At 56.4% G+C, this 17,881-nt stretch overlaps 1 protein-coding gene across 5 annotated transcripts in view; it reads right to left on the reverse strand.

Moving 5' to 3' along the window:
- The window catches only part of RASGRF1 (Ras protein specific guanine nucleotide releasing factor 1), a 110,615-nt gene that overhangs the window by 18,166 nt on the left and 74,568 nt on the right, over positions 1-17,881 (reverse strand). For all 5 annotated transcript variants that reach the window (XM_058542206.1, XM_058542202.1, XM_058542205.1 and 2 more), the window contains 9 exons: positions 17,091-17,339; positions 14,028-14,401; positions 11,801-11,926; positions 9,982-10,152; positions 9,271-9,377; positions 8,651-8,763; positions 6,736-6,796; positions 3,126-3,229; positions 1,555-1,639 (listed from right to left, as the gene is read on the reverse strand). In XM_058542206.1, the coding sequence (XP_058398189.1) occupies positions 1,555-1,639; positions 3,126-3,229; positions 6,736-6,796; positions 8,651-8,763; positions 9,271-9,377; positions 9,982-10,152; positions 11,801-11,926; positions 14,028-14,401; positions 17,091-17,339 (1,390 nt within the window). The remainder of the gene's footprint in view (positions 1-1,554; positions 1,640-3,125; positions 3,230-6,735; positions 6,797-8,650; positions 8,764-9,270; positions 9,378-9,981; positions 10,153-11,800; positions 11,927-14,027; positions 14,402-17,090; positions 17,340-17,881) is intronic.

Below are 17,881 nucleotides of genomic sequence, written 5' to 3' on the forward strand. Positions count from 1 at the left end.
TGCCGCCTCCATCACCTACTCCCTCGGGACAGATGCGGCTCTGGTCTGCTGCTGTGTTCTCTGCAGGGCTCCTCCCTGAGCTGCAACACCTGGGCCCTCTTGCCTCCTCCGCGCTGCCAAGGACCCTCCCAGGATGGGGCGTGTTTGCCGGGGGCCCCATCCCCTGCTGTGGTGGATATGACGGGGCCCAGGCCAGGCGGTGAGGACAAGTGGAATCATGTGCTCCCATTTCTGGCCATCAACGGCTCTTTACTTGATGACTAAACTCAAAGGAGGAGGTGCCAAGTGCAAATGCCCTCAGGGCTGTCACGAGGCTGGGAGCCCTGGTTCCCTGTGGCTGCAGGGCTGGAGTTTGGGCAAATGTACACAACTTGCTGGGAGAGATTTTTTCTCACAGCTGGGGCTCGCCCGCAGGGGAAGGCCACGAGCTCCCAGACACTAGTTTGGAGACTTCAGGCATTTGCCTTGCTTTCTTTATGTCTAAAATGTGACAACAGCCCCCATCTTTTAGGGGTGGAGTGAGGTTTAAATGAGATCATCGTGCTTATAAAGCACTGTCCTCGGCCAAGGTAAGACTTGAGTGAAGGGGCAGTTACTACTTCATTAAAGAACAAGGAGCCAAGGGAACGCCCCTTGCAGGTGTGAAGCATGCCCTGGAACACTGGCCCCCATCTGGCCCCCTAGTTTTTGTTGCTCCCATGTTTCCCTGAGAGGGGATTTCTCAGAGCGGGGAATATGTGATGCACCCCTGTCTTAGTGCCCAATCAGAGTCAGTCCAGGCCTTTCCTTCTACACACACTACGCTGCTCTGCTGGTCCAGGGCTTGGTCCCATCTTGATGGGACAATGAGAGCTGGGGGGTCGGAGATCTAGGAAGAGGGGTCTGGAGGAGCCAGATACTGGACCATGCTGATCCTAGCCAGGGACACTCATGAGCGCTTGGCTCAAACCCAGCCTTGGTTTCACCCAGCTCTGTGTGGCCTTCGGTCTCTGTAACGTTATCCTGTGGGGCCATCTTCCTCACGAGCAAAGGCAAGAAAGGGGGAGAGGGTTAGAACATGACTTCCAGGAGAGTTGAAACTCCGAGCCAAAATTTCAGGAGGTGCAGAGGCTTCCGGATAATGTACTTATTAGAGGGAAGCTGTCTGTCATTTTCCAGCCAAATATCACTTGTTTTCTATACTAAGATGAGGGTTAAAAATAAGCATAGCAAGGAGGTCTTCATTCCTTTCTTTCCAAGATCTCTTCGCCACAGATTCACCAAAAACCTGTTCGGAGGAGTGGCTCCTCTTAGTACGCCCGTCTTGAGTGCAGGCTTGCTAAGAGCCAGGGCTGGGCTATGTGACCTTCCTAGGACCCTCTCAGGGTCAGCCCCGTTCAACAGAAGAAACTGAGACTGAGATGGAGCAACCAGCCCAAGGCCCCACAGCTGGAGTGGGGGCTGAAAGGACCCAGGTGGTCCGGTTCTAGCCAGGTTCTAGCCCGTTCTCCACCCAGCCCCTCGAGGGTCCTGTCAGAGAGACCCGGAGAGGACAGCTGCCCACCCCATACTCACGTCATTGAAATGCTTGGTGGTTTTCATGATGTAAGGGGTCCTCTCATTCTTTTCCAGTTTCATCCAGCCTTGTCCAAAGAACTCCCTGTAGGAAGGAAGGGCAGATGAGCTTAGATTTGCCTTGTGGACATCTTTGCTTTAATTTATATGCTTTTTGCAGTTGTCATTTCTGGAGGAGTAACTTTCTGCAGAGCCTGAGAGGAAGGGATCCTGGGCTCCAGTTTCGCTCTGCCTTGTACCAGCTGTGTGGCTTCAGGCAAGCCCTTCAGATCTCAGGGCCTTGGTTTTTTCATCTGTGAGATGGGAACAATGATCTTCCTCACAGGGTTATTGTGAGGCTGAAAGGAGATACGGGATGGGAAGGCACACGATAAACTGTGAAGGGTGGTGGACACATCAGGTCTTGTTTTGCAGCTTGTTTCTCACAGAGGAACTCACATTTTAGAGTCACTTTGAAGAAGCTGGTCTGTGGAATAGGGAGGACAGAAGCCTCAAAAAAGGGCCAGGTAAAGGATAAATGAGCCTGCAAGCAAAGCCAGCAGCGTGTTCTGGAGATGGTGACCTCATGGAAAGCCAAGGACCGTCCAAGCCTCCCAGGAGAAGCTCCTCATTTGACAGTGACCGTGAGGGACCTGGGCAGAGTTCTGTGGGCAGGAGGGGCCAAGGGGAGGCAAACTGTGTTTGAAAACATTCTGTTTCTCTTCCTAGAGGGGGCATATCAAGAATAACTGCTGTTTCTACATCCAGGAGACGTGGCAGGTTTCCAAACTGCCAACACTCCCCATCTAGGCGAGGTAGTGCCATGCTGGCGAAGGCCTTTGGGACTGCCAGGGGGGGCTACCTTTCTGGAAGGCACAGATCAAAAGTCCTGCAAGGATTCATAGCCTCAGATCTGGTGATTCTAATTTCAGGAAACTACTCTAGGACAGTTATAAAAAGTTCACAGAAATATTTAGTTACAAGATTTACCTCGGCTTTAAATATAAAAGTGAAAACTGAAAATAACCCCATGGCTTAACGCACTGTTAGGGAATATTGTGCATTTATTAAAAATGATGTTGACAAATAACATTTTGGTATACTGTTAAAGGAAGAAAGGGTGGTACAAAATTATTTAAGTAGTATAATTACAATGAACACTTGGGGGTGACTGACTATGGGCCAGAGCAGGTAATACCAGGCCTTGAGGCTTCTTCAAAATCCAGAGCTGTCCCCAAAGTCTGCTCCCGGGGGATGTGCAAACACACACACACACCCATGCACGTGTGCACATTTGCTCACATGTACATGTGTGCACACACATGAACACACACTCCTTTTCTAGACCTCCAGAACAGGAGTGCCAAGTTAGAGATGCTTCTGGAAAAGTGTGTGTGCGTGTGTGCAGCTGACAGATAAGGAGAGAAAGGGAACGGGGATCCTCCCTCATCCCTGCCGACACATGCACTTTTGTTTCAAGCTGCGGAGAGTCCACGCAGCTCTGGAAGTCTACTGCGCATGCTTCAGGGGTGCTGACAAAGACGCCCTGAGGAAGAGGAGGGAGGAGGGGTCTGGCCCCCTCACCCACTCACTCATAAGGAATCTTCTTGAAGACGAGGTGGTCCAGCAGGGTCAGCTGCTCCGCGATCTCCAGGGCTGAGTGGTTTTCAAAGGGCTCGGCCTTCACGCCTTCAGCCTGAGGGGAGCAAGGTCCTGCGTTAGGCCCCCGAGGGACACCTCCTGGCTTTTGGCCACTTCTTTGAGGGAATCTGTCTCAATTCTGGTGGGTGGGGATGGGGCGTGACTCAGATGACCTGGCCCAGCTGGACGAGGGGAGCTGAGGAAACGGGATGAGGGGAGCTGGGAGCCGCCGTTTGTCGTGCTCTGTGTGTGTGCGAGGCCTGTGCTCTGCACTTCACGAGGATCACCATGTTTGGTCATCTCTTACGCTGCAAGGGAGCTACTGTTCTCCCCAGTGCATGCATGAGGCAACAGAGGCTTCCAGAGGTCAATGACCAGCGCAAGTCACTCAGCCGGAAACGGGCGACTGAGACCTGGGATGGGAGCCCAGGCGGCCTGGCTCCAGCTACGGTGATCTGTCACTCCCTCAGGTTCTGTCTGGGTCCACAACTGGCTCCATAAAGTTTCCTTTTAGATTTCATTAGCAGATATGGACTCACAGGTGTGATTACCTCCTGGGACAGTGTTCCTGTTCTGTGCCCAGAAGACAGCTGTCTGACCTTAGTCTCAGGGTTACCATGTCGTTGGCCCCCAGGGCCACCCACGGACACCACCTTTAAAGGTGTCCACCACCTGAGCCCGTTGACCAGGAGAAATCCTCAGGAAACACTAGCCAGGGGACCAAGGTCCCTGTGGCAGAGATTAGATAAGAGGTGGACACAGGGAGGCTGGGGTTCTTGGGTACAGAGATCACGGAGAGTCTCTTGGATCCAGGAGGGGCTGGAGGGAGCTGGAGAAAACTCGGGAAGGGGACAACTGTGCTGGTCTTGGGAGGAGCTTGAATCCACAGAGGGATGAGTCAGGAACAAGAATCCTCTGCCCCTCACTGAGTGGCCAGCTGGGCCACAAGGGAGGAGGGGGGCCAGCTACCCTGCCCAGCGGTCCCAATGGGCTGGGCTGAGTGCCCGAAAGCTGCACTGATCCCAAGCGAAGTGGGGTCCACCCCATATCAAGGGAACAAGCCATCCCTCCTAGACTACGTCTGCCTCCTCCCTCCTTTCCACTTCCTCAGCAAACAGTCACTAAGTCTGCACTGCCGGGGCCTCGCTTGACACTGGAGACAGGCAGACCAGAAAACACGGTCCCTGGCATCAGGAGCTCCAGTCACAGGACCTGAGCAGGGACAGAGTGTAGGACAGCAGAGGAAGGAGCTCCTGCTCCAGCCCCCGCGTGTGTGTGTGTGCGTGTGTGTGTGTGTGTGGCAGAGTCACCCCGGGGCCAGGAATGCTCTGTGCAGAAGTCCAGATGCAGGAGCGTGGGTGTGGGGGATGATGAGTTCTTAAAAAGGCAGCGGGGACATGGGGACGAGAGCAGCAGGTGCCACCTGAGATGCTGTGTTACAGGGTGAGGACCCTCATGGGGAGGGAGCCCCCAGCTTCTGAAGTAGATGCAGGCAGGCGGGCAGCTCAGCCCACTCCTGAAGGCCCAGGATGGCCGAACTGTTAGGGGCGAGGGCCAGTTTCTGGCCTGGCCTGGGGAGAGGCCTGTGGCGCTGGGGGTGAGGGATGGATGGCCCAGTGGCCCAGGGCACTGAGTGGCCAAGAGGCCTGGCCAGGAGAAGGTGTGCTGGGCAAGGAGGAGCAGGCAGCCCACTCTGCTCCCTTTTGGTGTGGCCTAGGAGGGAGGGTGACCTTGGAGGCAGAGGCCGGAACCGCCAACTTCCTCCACCTTTCCCAGGGCTTGCGAAAGCCCCACAGCAAGAAGCCTCTCTGGTGAGGCCACTGGGGCCTCCTCCAAACTGGACGTGGCCCACGCAGGCTCTCTGGGCTCTGGGAACGTGTCAGGTCAGGGGCAGCTCAGCGGCACTTTGTTCTGGAAGAGCCTCAGGCTGTTCACGAAGGAACAAGGGGCCCTCATGCTCTTGAGGGCTGAACATTCCAGCCGGCCCCTGCTGGGAAACAGGAGCAGAGTGCTGGCCGCTCCCCTGCAGGGGGGAGCCCTTCTCTCTCAGGGTTTACCCACTGTTCTGGCCCAAAGGATCAGTCTGGAAGTAGCAGTGTCTAGGCACAATCAACATCCCCACCCGAGGGCACGTGTGGGTTCCGGGGGCACCAGCCCTGCAGTACTGCTCTCAGGGGGCACAATGGAGGCAGGGCGCTAGTTGCTCCATGGGTGGTCTCACCCATCGCCACGGCTGGGAGAGCCAGCTGAGGAGTCAGGAGAGGAGACAGGAGGGGAGCAGTGGGCCCAGAACCCAGAGTCCTAAGTCCTCACACTGGCTACTTAGAACAGACTGGAGGTCCCTCAGCCAGTATGGGGAGTGAGCCAGCTTGGGGCTGTGCAATCTCTACCTACAGGAAGGCCAAAGTCAGTCTGCCTTGAGCTTCCTTGGCTGCCATGATGGCAGGGGCCCAGGGCTCTGGGGTGGCTCGTGGTGGCATTCTGGGATGCATATCGCTGACCTGGAAAAAAAAGTGGGCCCAAGCCCTGGAAGCACATGAGACCATCATTCCCTTCCACCACGTGGAATACCACCATTAGCTCATATTTCTTTGCTGTAAGCACAGCGCTCCCCTGGGGTCCCTCACTTCTGGGCAGGTGGCAAGCTGCATCCCGACTCCTTGGCACGAGGCTGTGCCGTGTGCAGGATGAGTTCTGATGTGAACACCAGCTCTGACACCCACCACGACCTTGGGTGAGTTGCTTCACCTCCCCATGCCTCGGTTGCCTCATCTGGAAGATGGGGTAAGGATATACACTTGTAGCACTGGGATAAGAGCACCTTGAGTCTTCAAAGGCCTAGCACAGCGCCGGGACACAGGCACCCACCAACCACAGTCCTGACTTCTTACCCTCCCCTTCCAGGGACCACGTGAGCAGAGAAGGAGCAGACGACTCAGGGAGTGATGGGAGGCAGAGGATGAAGAAAGGGAGGCGTTTTTGGGTTGAATTTTCCCCAACCCCCAGAAAAAGATACGTTGAAGTCCTAAACCTGGTACCTGTGAATGTGACCTTATTTGGAAACAGGGTCGTTGTAGATGTACTCAGGTTAAGATGAGGTCATTAGGGTGGGCCCTCGTCCAATATGACTGGTGTCCCCTATAAGTAGGGGAAGTTTGGACAGAGGGACAGACGTACACAGAGGGAACATGACGCAGAGACACACAGGGAGAAGATGGCCACGTGACAATGGAGGCAGAGATTGGAGATTGGCTGCCACAAGCCAAGGAACACGGGGCTACTGGAAGCCAGAAGAGGCCTGGAAGGATCCTCCTCTAGAGCCTTTGGAGGGAGCATGGCCCCACCAACACCTTAACTTCAGACTTCTGGCCTCCAGAACTAAGAAAGAATAAACTCCTGTGGTTTTGAATCACCAGTCTGTGGGACTTTGTTATGGCAGCGCTAGGGGGTGACTGTGCTTGGTTAGAGGGTCATAAAAGCAGGGATCCTGGGAGCCAGGGAGGCGGGCGAAGACCAGGGAAGACAGGTTTGGCAGGGGAGCAAGAGGCAGGCCTGGCTCACCATCTGCGTGATTTCCTCCAGCGTGATCTGGTTGTCACCCGGGTCCTCCTGAGTCAGAGTCCTAGGGGACGAGAAGGCTTGATGAGCTCTGCGCAGTCTGTGCCCCTCCTCACCCCTGAGGCAGCCTCCCCAGCCCCACCTGCCTGAACGCTCTGCAAGCCCCCTGCTCTCGGCAGGCTCCCGCCCTCTGTCTCTGCTCTGCATTCCCTTTGTCAGGAGCCCCGTCTCCCTTTCTTCCTCACTGACTTCTTCTCGATGGTGTCTCCTCAGGATTCAGCACCCTGACCCTCTTGCTGGTGAAGTCCCCTCCTGGGGCTCCCTCAGCTCCTGGGCCTCCTGCAGTCCCAGCCCCGGCTCTCCATGTTGGAAGGGCTGTGTACGCACATGTCCCCGCTAGACCCGGGCTGGGAGCCCTTGCGGGCAGAGTGATGTCTGATTCATCCCCGTAGCTCTGGCACCCAGCACCAGGCTGGGCAGGAGGCTGGTGCTGCGTGCACGTGGAGAGAAAAGGTGAACGAGGGAAGGGGCTCCAGGCCTGGAGGACCAGAGCCGCAGGAAGCGCTGAGGAGCCTTCCAGACGCGAGGGACTGCACAGGGTGGGAGGCAGCAGCATGGTGGCCAAAGGCCCAGAGGTGGGACTGTGTTGAGAGGAAGCGAGGAAGGAGGCTTGCTTCCCGTGTATTTTACAGCTGAGGAAACAGTCACTCAGCGGACGTCCCACAGCAGGAGTGCGGGGGGTCTACCATTCAAACCAGGGCTGCCGACTCCACAGCCTGCTCTTCCCACGGCAACTCAGGCAGCATCCAGAACAAGCTCCCTCACCAAGGGGGCTCTGACCACGAGGCTCAGGGGCTCGAGGACCTGGGGCTGACTGTGTGTGCGTGTGTGTGTGTGTGTGTGTGTGTGTGTGTGTGTGTGTGTGTAGGGGGTGTGTGTAGCGGGCGGGTACCAAAGATGAGGGAGTCCTGAAAGAGATTCTAGGGCTCTGAGCCTGGGGAACAATGAAGCCTTGGGGAAGCAAGGTGGATGGTCTGGCAGGAGGAAGGCTGGAGCCTTGGGTCGTAGGCAGAAGTGGCTGAAGTCTGGATCACAGACAGCGACTGTAGGGCTCGAGGGGCAGAGCGAGTCAGCGGCTGAGAGCAGTGGGTGGACAGTGGTAGTGCGCTCGACGCCCATGGCATGACCTGCCAGAGCAGCAGCATGATCTCACCCCAGCCTCACTGCAGCCCCTGAAGTGGGTATTGTTCACCCGTTTTATAGAGGAGAAAAATGAGGCTCAGAGAAGGCGCTTGCTCAAGGTCATATAGCGAGTCACTGGCTGAGCCAGCTCAGACATGGGACTGCCTGACCCCTGACCTCCACCACAAGAGGCAGCCTGGTTTGGGGACAAACAACTTAACTCAGTTCAATTCCACAGACATTCCCTGAGCACCTACAAGCAAGGGTGGCCAGCGCTGTCCAAGAGAACTCTATGCTGATGGGAACGCTCTTTATCTGCGCTGTGCAATGCCACGAGGGACATGTGGCTTGTGTGACTGAGGAACTGAATTTTAAATTTTATTTAACTTTAATTAATCAAGATTTAACAGCATATGTCGCTAGCGGCTCCCATATAGGACAGCATGGACTAGACAGGTGTCAGCAGCTGTGGACATGGCTGGAGAAGAAGGCATGGTTCTTGCCTCATGGAGGTCAAGCTCTGATGAGGGGCAGGGAGGGCGAGGAAGGACAAATGGACTACCCGCTCCAGAGCCTGGCTGCAGAAGAGGGTGCACTGCCCCAGGCAGCTCAGGGCTCCGGCTCCTCCCCGGCACACCTGCCTGAGGCTGTCCTCCTGTCTGGGAAGGGCGCTCATCACCTCCCTGCCTCTGGCCAGCCACATGGGAGTCCTCAGCCGGGGGCGGGGGCTGTGTACCTGATGATGTTGGCTGCAGCCTTCCGTTCCTGGGTCAGGAGCTCCGGGTCGTGCATGACCTCCTCCAGGAAGCTGATGACCTTGCATTTGAGCTCGTCGTTGGTCTCGAAGTCCTGTGGGGAAGATGTGACGGTGGCTCTGGCTACTGTGTTCAAGCTGCCCTGCAGTGGTCCCGGCCCCGGACAGAGGAGGAAGCTGCAGTTTCTATTCCGGCCATGGCAGGCTGCCCTGCCTCCTTCTTGTCACTGGCTGCGTGGCAGGCACCAGTGGAGCCTGGACACCCTTAGGTAAAAGGCACTGGGCAAGACCAAGCACCATCCCTTGGCTGACTGCACTCCTAGGCCAGGACCCTGCGAGGTACAAACCTACCCTATCCCCCATGCTGCAGACAGAGGTGGGGAGACAGAGGCCCCGGTCCCCTGAATGTCCTGGATCCCCTCCTAGGCGATTTGAGCAGGCCCTTCTGAGAATATCGAGGTGACACACCTGGGCTCCCTCCCACCCTCCCTTTGCTTCTCTGACACTCCTCCCGCTCACTCTGCCAGCAGCCCCTTTCTAGGGTGGCTGGTTCCGGGGTCAGGCCCACGGGTCCCTAGCAGCCCACCCGGGGCCCCACCCACCTGAGAGTGTTTGGAGACCCAGTGGCGGAGCACGTTCAGGACGCGGTTGGTAGCCGCCCTGCGGATCACAAACTCCTTGTCTCCGTTCCTCTGGTCGGGGGGAAACCCTGGTGGCACACGTGGCAGAGGGGAGAGAGAGTACATGAGGACAAGAAGCAGAGCCTGGCTCTAGTCTGGATCCAAACCTAGATCTGAGTGAGCTGGGGCTGCTCTCATGGCTGTGGGGCAGGAGGCCTATGGGCAGGGGACAGTGAAATATGTGACAGCCAGCCAGGTTCTGACGAGTAAGACTGGATGCCACGACTTCTCAGTGGACACAGTCCATACACACCCACCTCTACGGGACCTCTGCGTCTTTCAGGGGTTGCTGGAAGATTCTGGCAGCGTCTCCAGACAGGGCCGCACTGGCCCTCCACAGAGGTGAGAGCTCGCTGGGGCCCCTATCCAGCCTCTGCGGCAGGACCAACACCATGGGAGTGGGAGGTGGGGGAGGTGACTGAGGCTCCCATTGGTGGGGGGCTTCACTAGGAGTAGTTTTCCCAGTAGCAGAGAGGGGTGGTGGGAGGAAGGGCTCCTGGCAGGAGGGTCAGCTTTGGCCAAGGCAGGGAGCAGCAAGCGCCAAATCCCCCAAGGGGGGCAGGATCCTGGGTCACGGCTATCTCGCAGCCGGGCCGACCCCAGGGACGGCGGTAAACGCAGACCCCCACGCACCTGCGCTGGCTAAGGACATTCTCCGGTACTTCTCCTTGTTGGGGGCACCCTCGTTGGCGCCTGCGGTTGCTATGGCAAAGGCGGAGGCTGCTGACAGGGCGCTGCGGTTATTGTCCAGCTCACGACAGGACGTCATGACGACCCCATTATTGTAGGAAAAGAGCGGGAACTCTGTGGACAGGACGGAACCAGCCCTCGGCTGTTAGCCAACCAGGGCTCCCCAGGCCAGGACAGCCTCCAGACGGGCAGGCTGTCTTCACTGCCCCCAGGGCTTGTCAGGGGGCGGTGGGGGGGTCTGTCCTCCTGTAAAGTCCCCGGGAAGGGGCAAGCCCCTGCCATGCCACCCCCAGGGCTGTCTCAGGGGAGGGGAAGGTTGCCTCCCTCCGCCTTCTCCTGGGAGATGCAGAAGGTCCCGCCACCCCCTGCTTCTGAAGGAAATCTCCATCTCCACCCCTTCCATCTCTCTGCTGTTCCAAACCCCTTTTCCTCTTAGGCCCAGCTGGGCACAGCCTGCTTGAGGACAGCATCACGACTTTACCTACCCTTTCATCTGTTTGGAATGAACGCATAATCTGTCTGATCTCTGACATTGATAATTCATACTGACGGGCTCACTGGCACAGTGGGACTGAGAGAGCACTGCACTCGAGTCTGTACCACCATCCCCACCCCCGTCACTCACTAGCTGTGTGGCTTTGGGTAAGTTACTTAACCTCTCCGAGTCTCAGTAATCTCTGGATAATAGGGATATGAATACCTACTTCAAAAGGTGGATATAAAGATTAAAGGAGATAACATAGATGAGAGTACTTAGTATTTTGTGAAAAGCTGTATGTATGCCATGGAATAGCAATGCTATTAATAATAAGAATTGTTCAGTAGTAGTAGAATCTGACTCTGGAAACCTTTAGCTTCATTTTATAAGCCTCTGGAGACCAATCCATACTCAATTAGGACAAAGTAACAGTACTTGTGCTGTGAAGAGGGAATGACTTATTTTAAAATCTCAAAGCTTATTTCTGAAATTTGGCTCTCGTGAGAACTGCTTCCGTGTATCTGAGAAGCTGTGGCGTGCCTGCGGGGTGTCAGGCAGTTTCTCTCTTCAGCTAGGGGACCCTGTTACTGGCTGGGTCTCTTCGGAAGGCCTGGAGAGCTGGGGGGCCCGGGATTTAGGCCACACCTTGCAGGTGGGGGCAGGGGCTGGGGAAGGCAGCGCCCTGGGAGGTGGGGCCCCCTGAGCTCTTGCCTCCCCGTTGGGTGTCTCAGAGTGTGTCTCCCGTGTGTGGGGAGATGCTTGATGGGAACCTGAGACCCAGGGGGCTCCTCGAGGACCCTTCAGGATCACGAGTCTGAGACTTGGGTGGGCATCGTTACAATCTCTCAGAGTCCCTTCCCTTATTTGAAAAACAGGAATAACCTGGCCACTCGACAAGGCCTCAGATGATTCAAGGGAACGGGACAGGGCCTGCCGTGTGGCAGGAGCTCAGGAAACCCCTTCTGAATCTGGATCTTCCAAGAACAGCCTAGACGCTGGGCCTTCCTGCCCACCTGCGCTGGGGGGGGTTATGCAGCCCTGTCTGGAGCCAGGGGAGCGACTCTGCTGAGTTGAAGAGCAGGATCTCCCCAGCCGGTGTCTCAGCCCCCACAGTTGCCCCCGGGGGTGATGAAGCATCAGAATGTTCCTGCACTTAGGACCCCCTCATAAAACAGAGGGTGACACCCACTCCCCTTCACTCAGCGTGGCCTGCTGCCCTCGCCCAGCCTGGATCTCACTCAGCCTCTGGGAATGTGTGTGTAGTTTCGCATCAGTGAACTGTACCTGAGGAATTTTTGCTTCTGAGGGATTTGGGCGTTGTGGGGGATTTGGTGGGTGACGTCTCGGGGTCGCCATCGTCACTCTGGGTTTGATCGTTATCTGACTCTTCCCTCACGGAGACTTCAGAGCCTGGAGAAAAGAAGGAAATAATTTTACCTTTCTCAAATAGTCACTGATTTTTAAATTCAGGTCTATAATTTATTGAAGCGAAACACCATAAGTTTGGGATATACCTGTTGAAGAAAGTTTAACAGCTGTATTTGCCACGGCCGGATCAGACCTTTCACAGGCTAATGGGCACTGGGAATCTCCAAGATGGCTTCTGCTCTACCAGGCTTCTCACACCCGACCGGACACACTGGGGATCTGGTTAGACTGCAGGTGCTGATTCAGAGGGCTAGGCGGGCCTGAGACTCTGTATTTCTAACATGCTCCCAGGTGATGCCCATGTGGCTGGTCCATGGACCACAGTTTCAGTACCAGGATTTGTGTGTGTGTGTCCGTGTGTGTGTGTGTGTGTGTGTGTGTGTGTGAAGCAGCTTAGTCAGGGTGACCATCTGCCATGGTTGCCCAGGAAAGTCCTGCTTCATACCTGTTGTCCCCTGCCCCTGGTCACTATCCAAAGTGTCCAGGTTTGGGCAGTAAATTATAGTCTCCCTAATCTTGGGAGACTCATGGCTTGCACACTTTGGGGAAAGCTGATGAACTATATTAAAAGTTCAGCTCTGGCGTGGTGAAATCTTCGTAAAAAAGGCAACCTCTCTGGTCCTCAGTTTCTCCAACTAGAAAGTGAGTCGAGTTAGACTTGACCTTTTTGAGAATCCAAGGAAAGCTCTAGGTCTTCTCTTTAGAAAAGAAAGTCCACATACACGCGCGTGCACACACACACACGCACACACACACACACACAATGTGGCACAAAATTAGACAGGCTCAGGGGCCCCTGGATCACTGGTCAAGAACCCCAGTATGCGATGACTCCTCAGGACTGCCCTGTGTGACATTTTATGACGTGACAGGCCTGGGTTCACTGTAGGTTTCTGTCACACAGAATTCGGGCCCTCACTGTGGCCCCTCCAGTGTCCTGGCCTTGCTCCTGCAGGATGGCACTTAGGGCTCTCTGGTAGGCTGTTCCCTTGGTTACTGACTTTCAGCTGTGCACGTCACACATTTACTGTACGTGCCACAGTAAATGTCACTTGGTGACAGAGCCTTCTGTGGCTTCACCCCTCCTGAGCTGTGCCCTCTGCTGGGGGTGCTCCCTGCCTTTCTTTTCTCAGCTCAGAGCAGAGAAATCCTGACCATCTTCAAAGTCTTTTCAAAGGCCTCCTCCTCAAAGCCCAGGGCTTCCAACCAGCCCAGCGTCGTGTGTGTGTGTGTGTGTGTGTGTGTGTGTGTGTGTGCGTGCGTGCACAGGCACATGGGCGCTAACCAAGACAATGCTGGTGGCACCCAGGATATGCACTGACATGATCTAAGACAGAACCAGACCAACGATTCAAACAAACGCCTCTAGAATGGTCAGGAGGGCTCTGAGAGTAGGACGGTCCCAGTCTGCCCTGGTGTCGTCTCCAGCCACTGCCCACACACCAATATTCCAGGTATGCCGAGCTTCAAGCTGTTCCCTGAACACGTATGCTTTTCCTTGCTCCTCATTGTTGCCTGCTCTGTTCCCTTCATCAAAATGTTCTCCCTTCCTCCTGGTAAAAACCTAGATGTAACGAGTCCTCCAGGAAGCCTTCTCTGACTCTCCCGACGGTGTCTCCACCCCATGCTCTGTGCCCCTCAAGTGTCCCTCTAACACATCACCTATCAGGTGTCCACATTTCTGTGTCTGCTCCTGCTCCTCAGCCACCCTGTGAATCTGAGGAGGCAGGAGGTAGGCCTGATGACCTCTTCTCTCCTGGGCCCTGACTGGGGCCTGGCCTACGGCACATCCACTGCAGAGATGGACAAACACAGGGAGGCGGGATGAAGCTACCGTCAGGGCAGCAGGACGCCTGGCAGGAGCCACACTCATCCAATGGCCTGGGAGCCTCCGCCCGCCTCACTCTGCAGCCCGTGCTCCCGCACACGGCTGCCTCTCCTCACGCCCAGGCTCTGGCCTGCCGCCACGATCTGGCCAGGACGCCCAGGCCTTCTCCTCCTGCCCCGTGGGGGCTTGGCTAGGCTGGGCAGCCTCAGTGGGCCCATGAGCTAAGGGGGCAGCTCAGCCCAGGCGTCCACTCACTCTGCTTGCTGAGAGCCAAGGGCTCTTCAGGCTTCTCCGCGGTGCTATCACCCTCATCTGGAATCTTGCTGGCGAAGCTGCTGGACACATAGAGCTTGCTGGTGTCCAGCGTGGCCTTGCTGAAGGGCGACATGGCCGAGTACATGCTGGTATAGCCATTGGAGTTGCAGCTGAGGGCGGCCAGGTCCAGGGCCTTGCCGCCCGTGATGATGGGGATGTTCAGGGAGAGCTTCCGCCGGCGGCTGGGCGAGGACGTCTTGGTGATGGACAGCGGTGGCGGCGAGGAGAACTTGCGGGTGGCACGTGGGGACTTGGGGGGGTCACCGTACAGAAGCTTGTTGTTCTGGCCACTGGCAAACAAGAGCTCCAGCGACCTGCAGGCAGGGCAGGGGATGAAAACAAATGGTCACTGTAGGCCGGCCTGCCTGCCCAGGCCTGGGGGTCCCCCTGCCTCTGGGGGGCTCAGAGGAGCAGAAATGGCTCCCTCATTCTCATGACCCCTGAGACCCGGGCTGACCCTCTGAGCAGGTGGGTCTGAGAGGAGCCAGACCAAAGGGACACCTGCAGCCAGGTGTCCGTAAACACGAGTGTCCTGCTCTTGATGGTTTGGGCGGGAGACACGGGCTCTGGTGGCACAGTGAGTCGATCTGATGCTCCCCTCTCTGTCTCCTTCTGTCAGCTAAGGGTCCTTCTGACCTGCAGGCTTCTGCGAAACCTCTCTCCATCCCACACGCTGGCCTGGTGTCACCTACACGCTCTGACCTCACCATCACACAGGCCCTGAGGGATGTTTGTGGGTGAAGAAGCCAAGGCTCAGAGACGGGAAATGACTCATCTGATGCCTCCCAACTCTAACCCCAGGGGTCCTTTCCACCCCCTCAGGGTGCTTGACCAGCCTCAGGTGTAAACTTGGGGGGACAGGAAGCTGAAAGTGGGGTCTCCCAGCAATCCTGGCCATGCCACTCCCGTCCTCAGACAGGGTACACATCTCAGGGCCAGAGTGGAAACAGGCGATAGATATGTAATAACACAAACAGTAGCTCACTTGCATGGAATGTGTCTGCTCTGTGGTATGCAAGGGACAGACCTTCTCTCTTAATCCTCATGTTGCCCAGGAGGTAGGTATTCTTATTCCCATTTCACAGACAGGAAACTGAGGCTCAGAGAGGTTAAGGGACTTAACCAAGGCAACAGGGCTGAGAGCTGGGACCTGAACCTGCCTCTTTCCACTGACGGCTCTTCCTGCTGGGAAAGAAGCCCCGGGGGTTCCCCAGGAATGATCTCAATAGGCTTTCTGGCATGGATCCAACCTGGATGGGGTGGTTTCTCCTGCTTCCTCAGGGCCCTGGGAAGCTGACTGCTGAGGTTCCAAAAGTTCAGAGCAGAGAGGCAGGACCCACTCTGCCTGATGAGGCCTGAGCAGGTGGGCAGTGAGCGCTGGTGGGGGCAGAGCGAGGGACCTGGGGAGGGTACAGAGGTGTGCTCTGGACAGTTGGTCTGCTCTGGCGGCAGAGGTGTGGGGTGGGAGGGGGGATGGTTAGAGCCTCCAGGCCTCCAGCCCCTCCTCATGTCCTGGGTTCGCATTTGGGACCAGGCAGGCCTCCCGCTGGCCCTGGGGAGTTGGCGTGATTCAGGAGCTCTGCTCCAGACAGCCTAGAGCTGAGGCTCTGGCCCCATGTCTCGCCTGGAGGGTGGGGCACACTCAGTGGGGGCTCTGAGGCTTGACCCTCCACAGCTGAGGTCCAGGCAGCAAAGGAAAGTACCTGCTGGCCCCTCCCGTTCCTGACAGGTCCCTCCTGGAGCATGAGGTCCTTCAGGGGCCTGGGTCCCATCACCGAACCTGCCCTGCTGCTGGGTGGCCTTAGGCAACTCCTTCATCACTCTGTGCTTCCCCTTCCCCTCTGCTAACGGGGGGAAATACCTTCCTCACGTGTCTCAAACCACGCTGCAGGCAGGGCCTCACCGGATTTGACGCCACTCCCCCAGTGCCTCGTGGGCACTGCCCTTGGCTGGGTAACCATTTGGTGAGACGGTGGTAAAGGTTCTTGTTTGACCAAGATTCTGGGTGCCCAGAAGCTGGACTGGTGATTTCCCCATCAGTTAAGTCCTATTAACTCTGAAGTTCTGAGGCTGCTCTTTGGGCTGGCCTCGGGCCTCAGGCAGTCTAGCACTGACCTGTGATGTGGGCTGTGCCTGCCCTTAGAAATCTTACCTGGCAGGGACCCTGGGTTCACAGTGACCGCACAGGCCCCTCGAGGCTTGGCGGGGCTCAGAGCGGGCAGCTGAACACTCGTGGGAGCAGGGAAGGAAGGAGGACAGGAGGGAAGGGACAGTAAGGGCCACTTCCACCCCGCCTGTCCCCCAGAGTCAGACAGGGGTGGCCGCAAGAGGCTCAACAAGCCCAGGGCCCGGGTTCAAGTCCCCACTCAGCCGCAGACTTCTCCTGGCTCTGGGCAAGTCTCTCGGCTTTTCTGAGTCCCAGCTGGTCCATCACAGGGCTGAGCTGTGACAACGTAGATGGAAAAGATGGCCTTGAAGAAAAGACTACGGTGGCCTGCTCCCCATCTGTTGTATCACCCCAAGTGGGCCAAAAGGGGCTCCCTCTTCTCTCAGAGCAAGGATGTGGTCTGAGCAGAAAAGGCCAAGATTCTCTCTTTCTCTCTCTCTCTCTCTCCTCCCTCCTTCCCTTTATTCTCCCTCTTCTGTTTTTCTTTCTTAAACAGGGAAGGTGGGGAAGCCCCATCCTTTGGAGAGGGGGGGCCCTATGCTTCAAGAAGGGGCCTAAGAGGTGAGAGCAGGGAGGAGAGAGCAACAGGTACCCCCCAAACTCCACCCCACCCCAGGAGCCCACGGGTGGAGCTGGAGAAAGCTGGCACTGAGCAGTGGCATAATGCAGGTCAGCCCTCCGCCACCTCTGCAGAGGGCTGGCCTGGTTCCTGGGCATGCCCCACATCGCCTCAGCTCAGCCACCCCGATGCTGAGCTTGGTTTCCCTCCCAGGCCTGGGAGATCTGTGGGTCCATCCAGGAGGAGGAGGCAGCCTCAGCCACGCGGGCCTGCCCACCTGGCAGGGATGGCGCTGATGGGCTTCCTGTAGATGGTGATGAGCTTGCCCAGGACCACGACGGCGGTGGTGAAGACGCGGTAGGAGTGCAGGAAGGTGTTGAGGAAGTCAATGCTCAGGAAGCGCAGATCCGTCAGCCTCTCCAGCAGCCGCTCCACGCTGGCGTACCGGATTTGCAGCACTTTGCAGGAGTTCATGGTTTTGCTGAAGCGAATGTCCACGTCATCACAGTATAAGGAGGCGTCGGACCTGGGGAGGGAGGAAGGACCAAGGTCTGAAGTTGTCTAGCCCACAGCTATCTCCCTGACCAGCAGAGAGCTCCCTGAGGGCTGGGCTATGGCCGACCCTCACTGTCTCCCCGACACACCAACAGCCAAGGACAGATGGACTGCTGAAGGACTGGCTGGCCTATTAAGGGAACAAGGAAAGCTTTGGGAGGATGACATTGAGGAAGAATGGGCTGCAACTTCTTTTTCCCAACAATATCCCAAAAATTGGATATTATAAAACTCCTAGAAATACTGGATAAAATATAATAAACTTAAAAATAATGTGCTGCTGGGTTCACAAGGTGTAAGGGAAATCTGTTCACACAAAAACGTGGACACAAATGTTCACAGCAGCATTATTCATAATTGCCAAAAAGTGGAAACAACTTAAAGGTCCATCAACTGATGAATGGATAGCAAAATGTGGTGTATCCACACAATGGAATATTATTCAGCTATAAAAAGGAATCAGGTACTGATACATGCTGCAACAATGGATGAACCTTGAAATCATGCTAAGTG

This window comes from Diceros bicornis, chromosome 5 (genome assembly GCF_020826845.1).
Source record: "Diceros bicornis minor isolate mBicDic1 chromosome 5, mDicBic1.mat.cur, whole genome shotgun sequence".
Taxonomy (NCBI): Eukaryota; Metazoa; Chordata; class Mammalia; order Perissodactyla; family Rhinocerotidae; genus Diceros; species Diceros bicornis.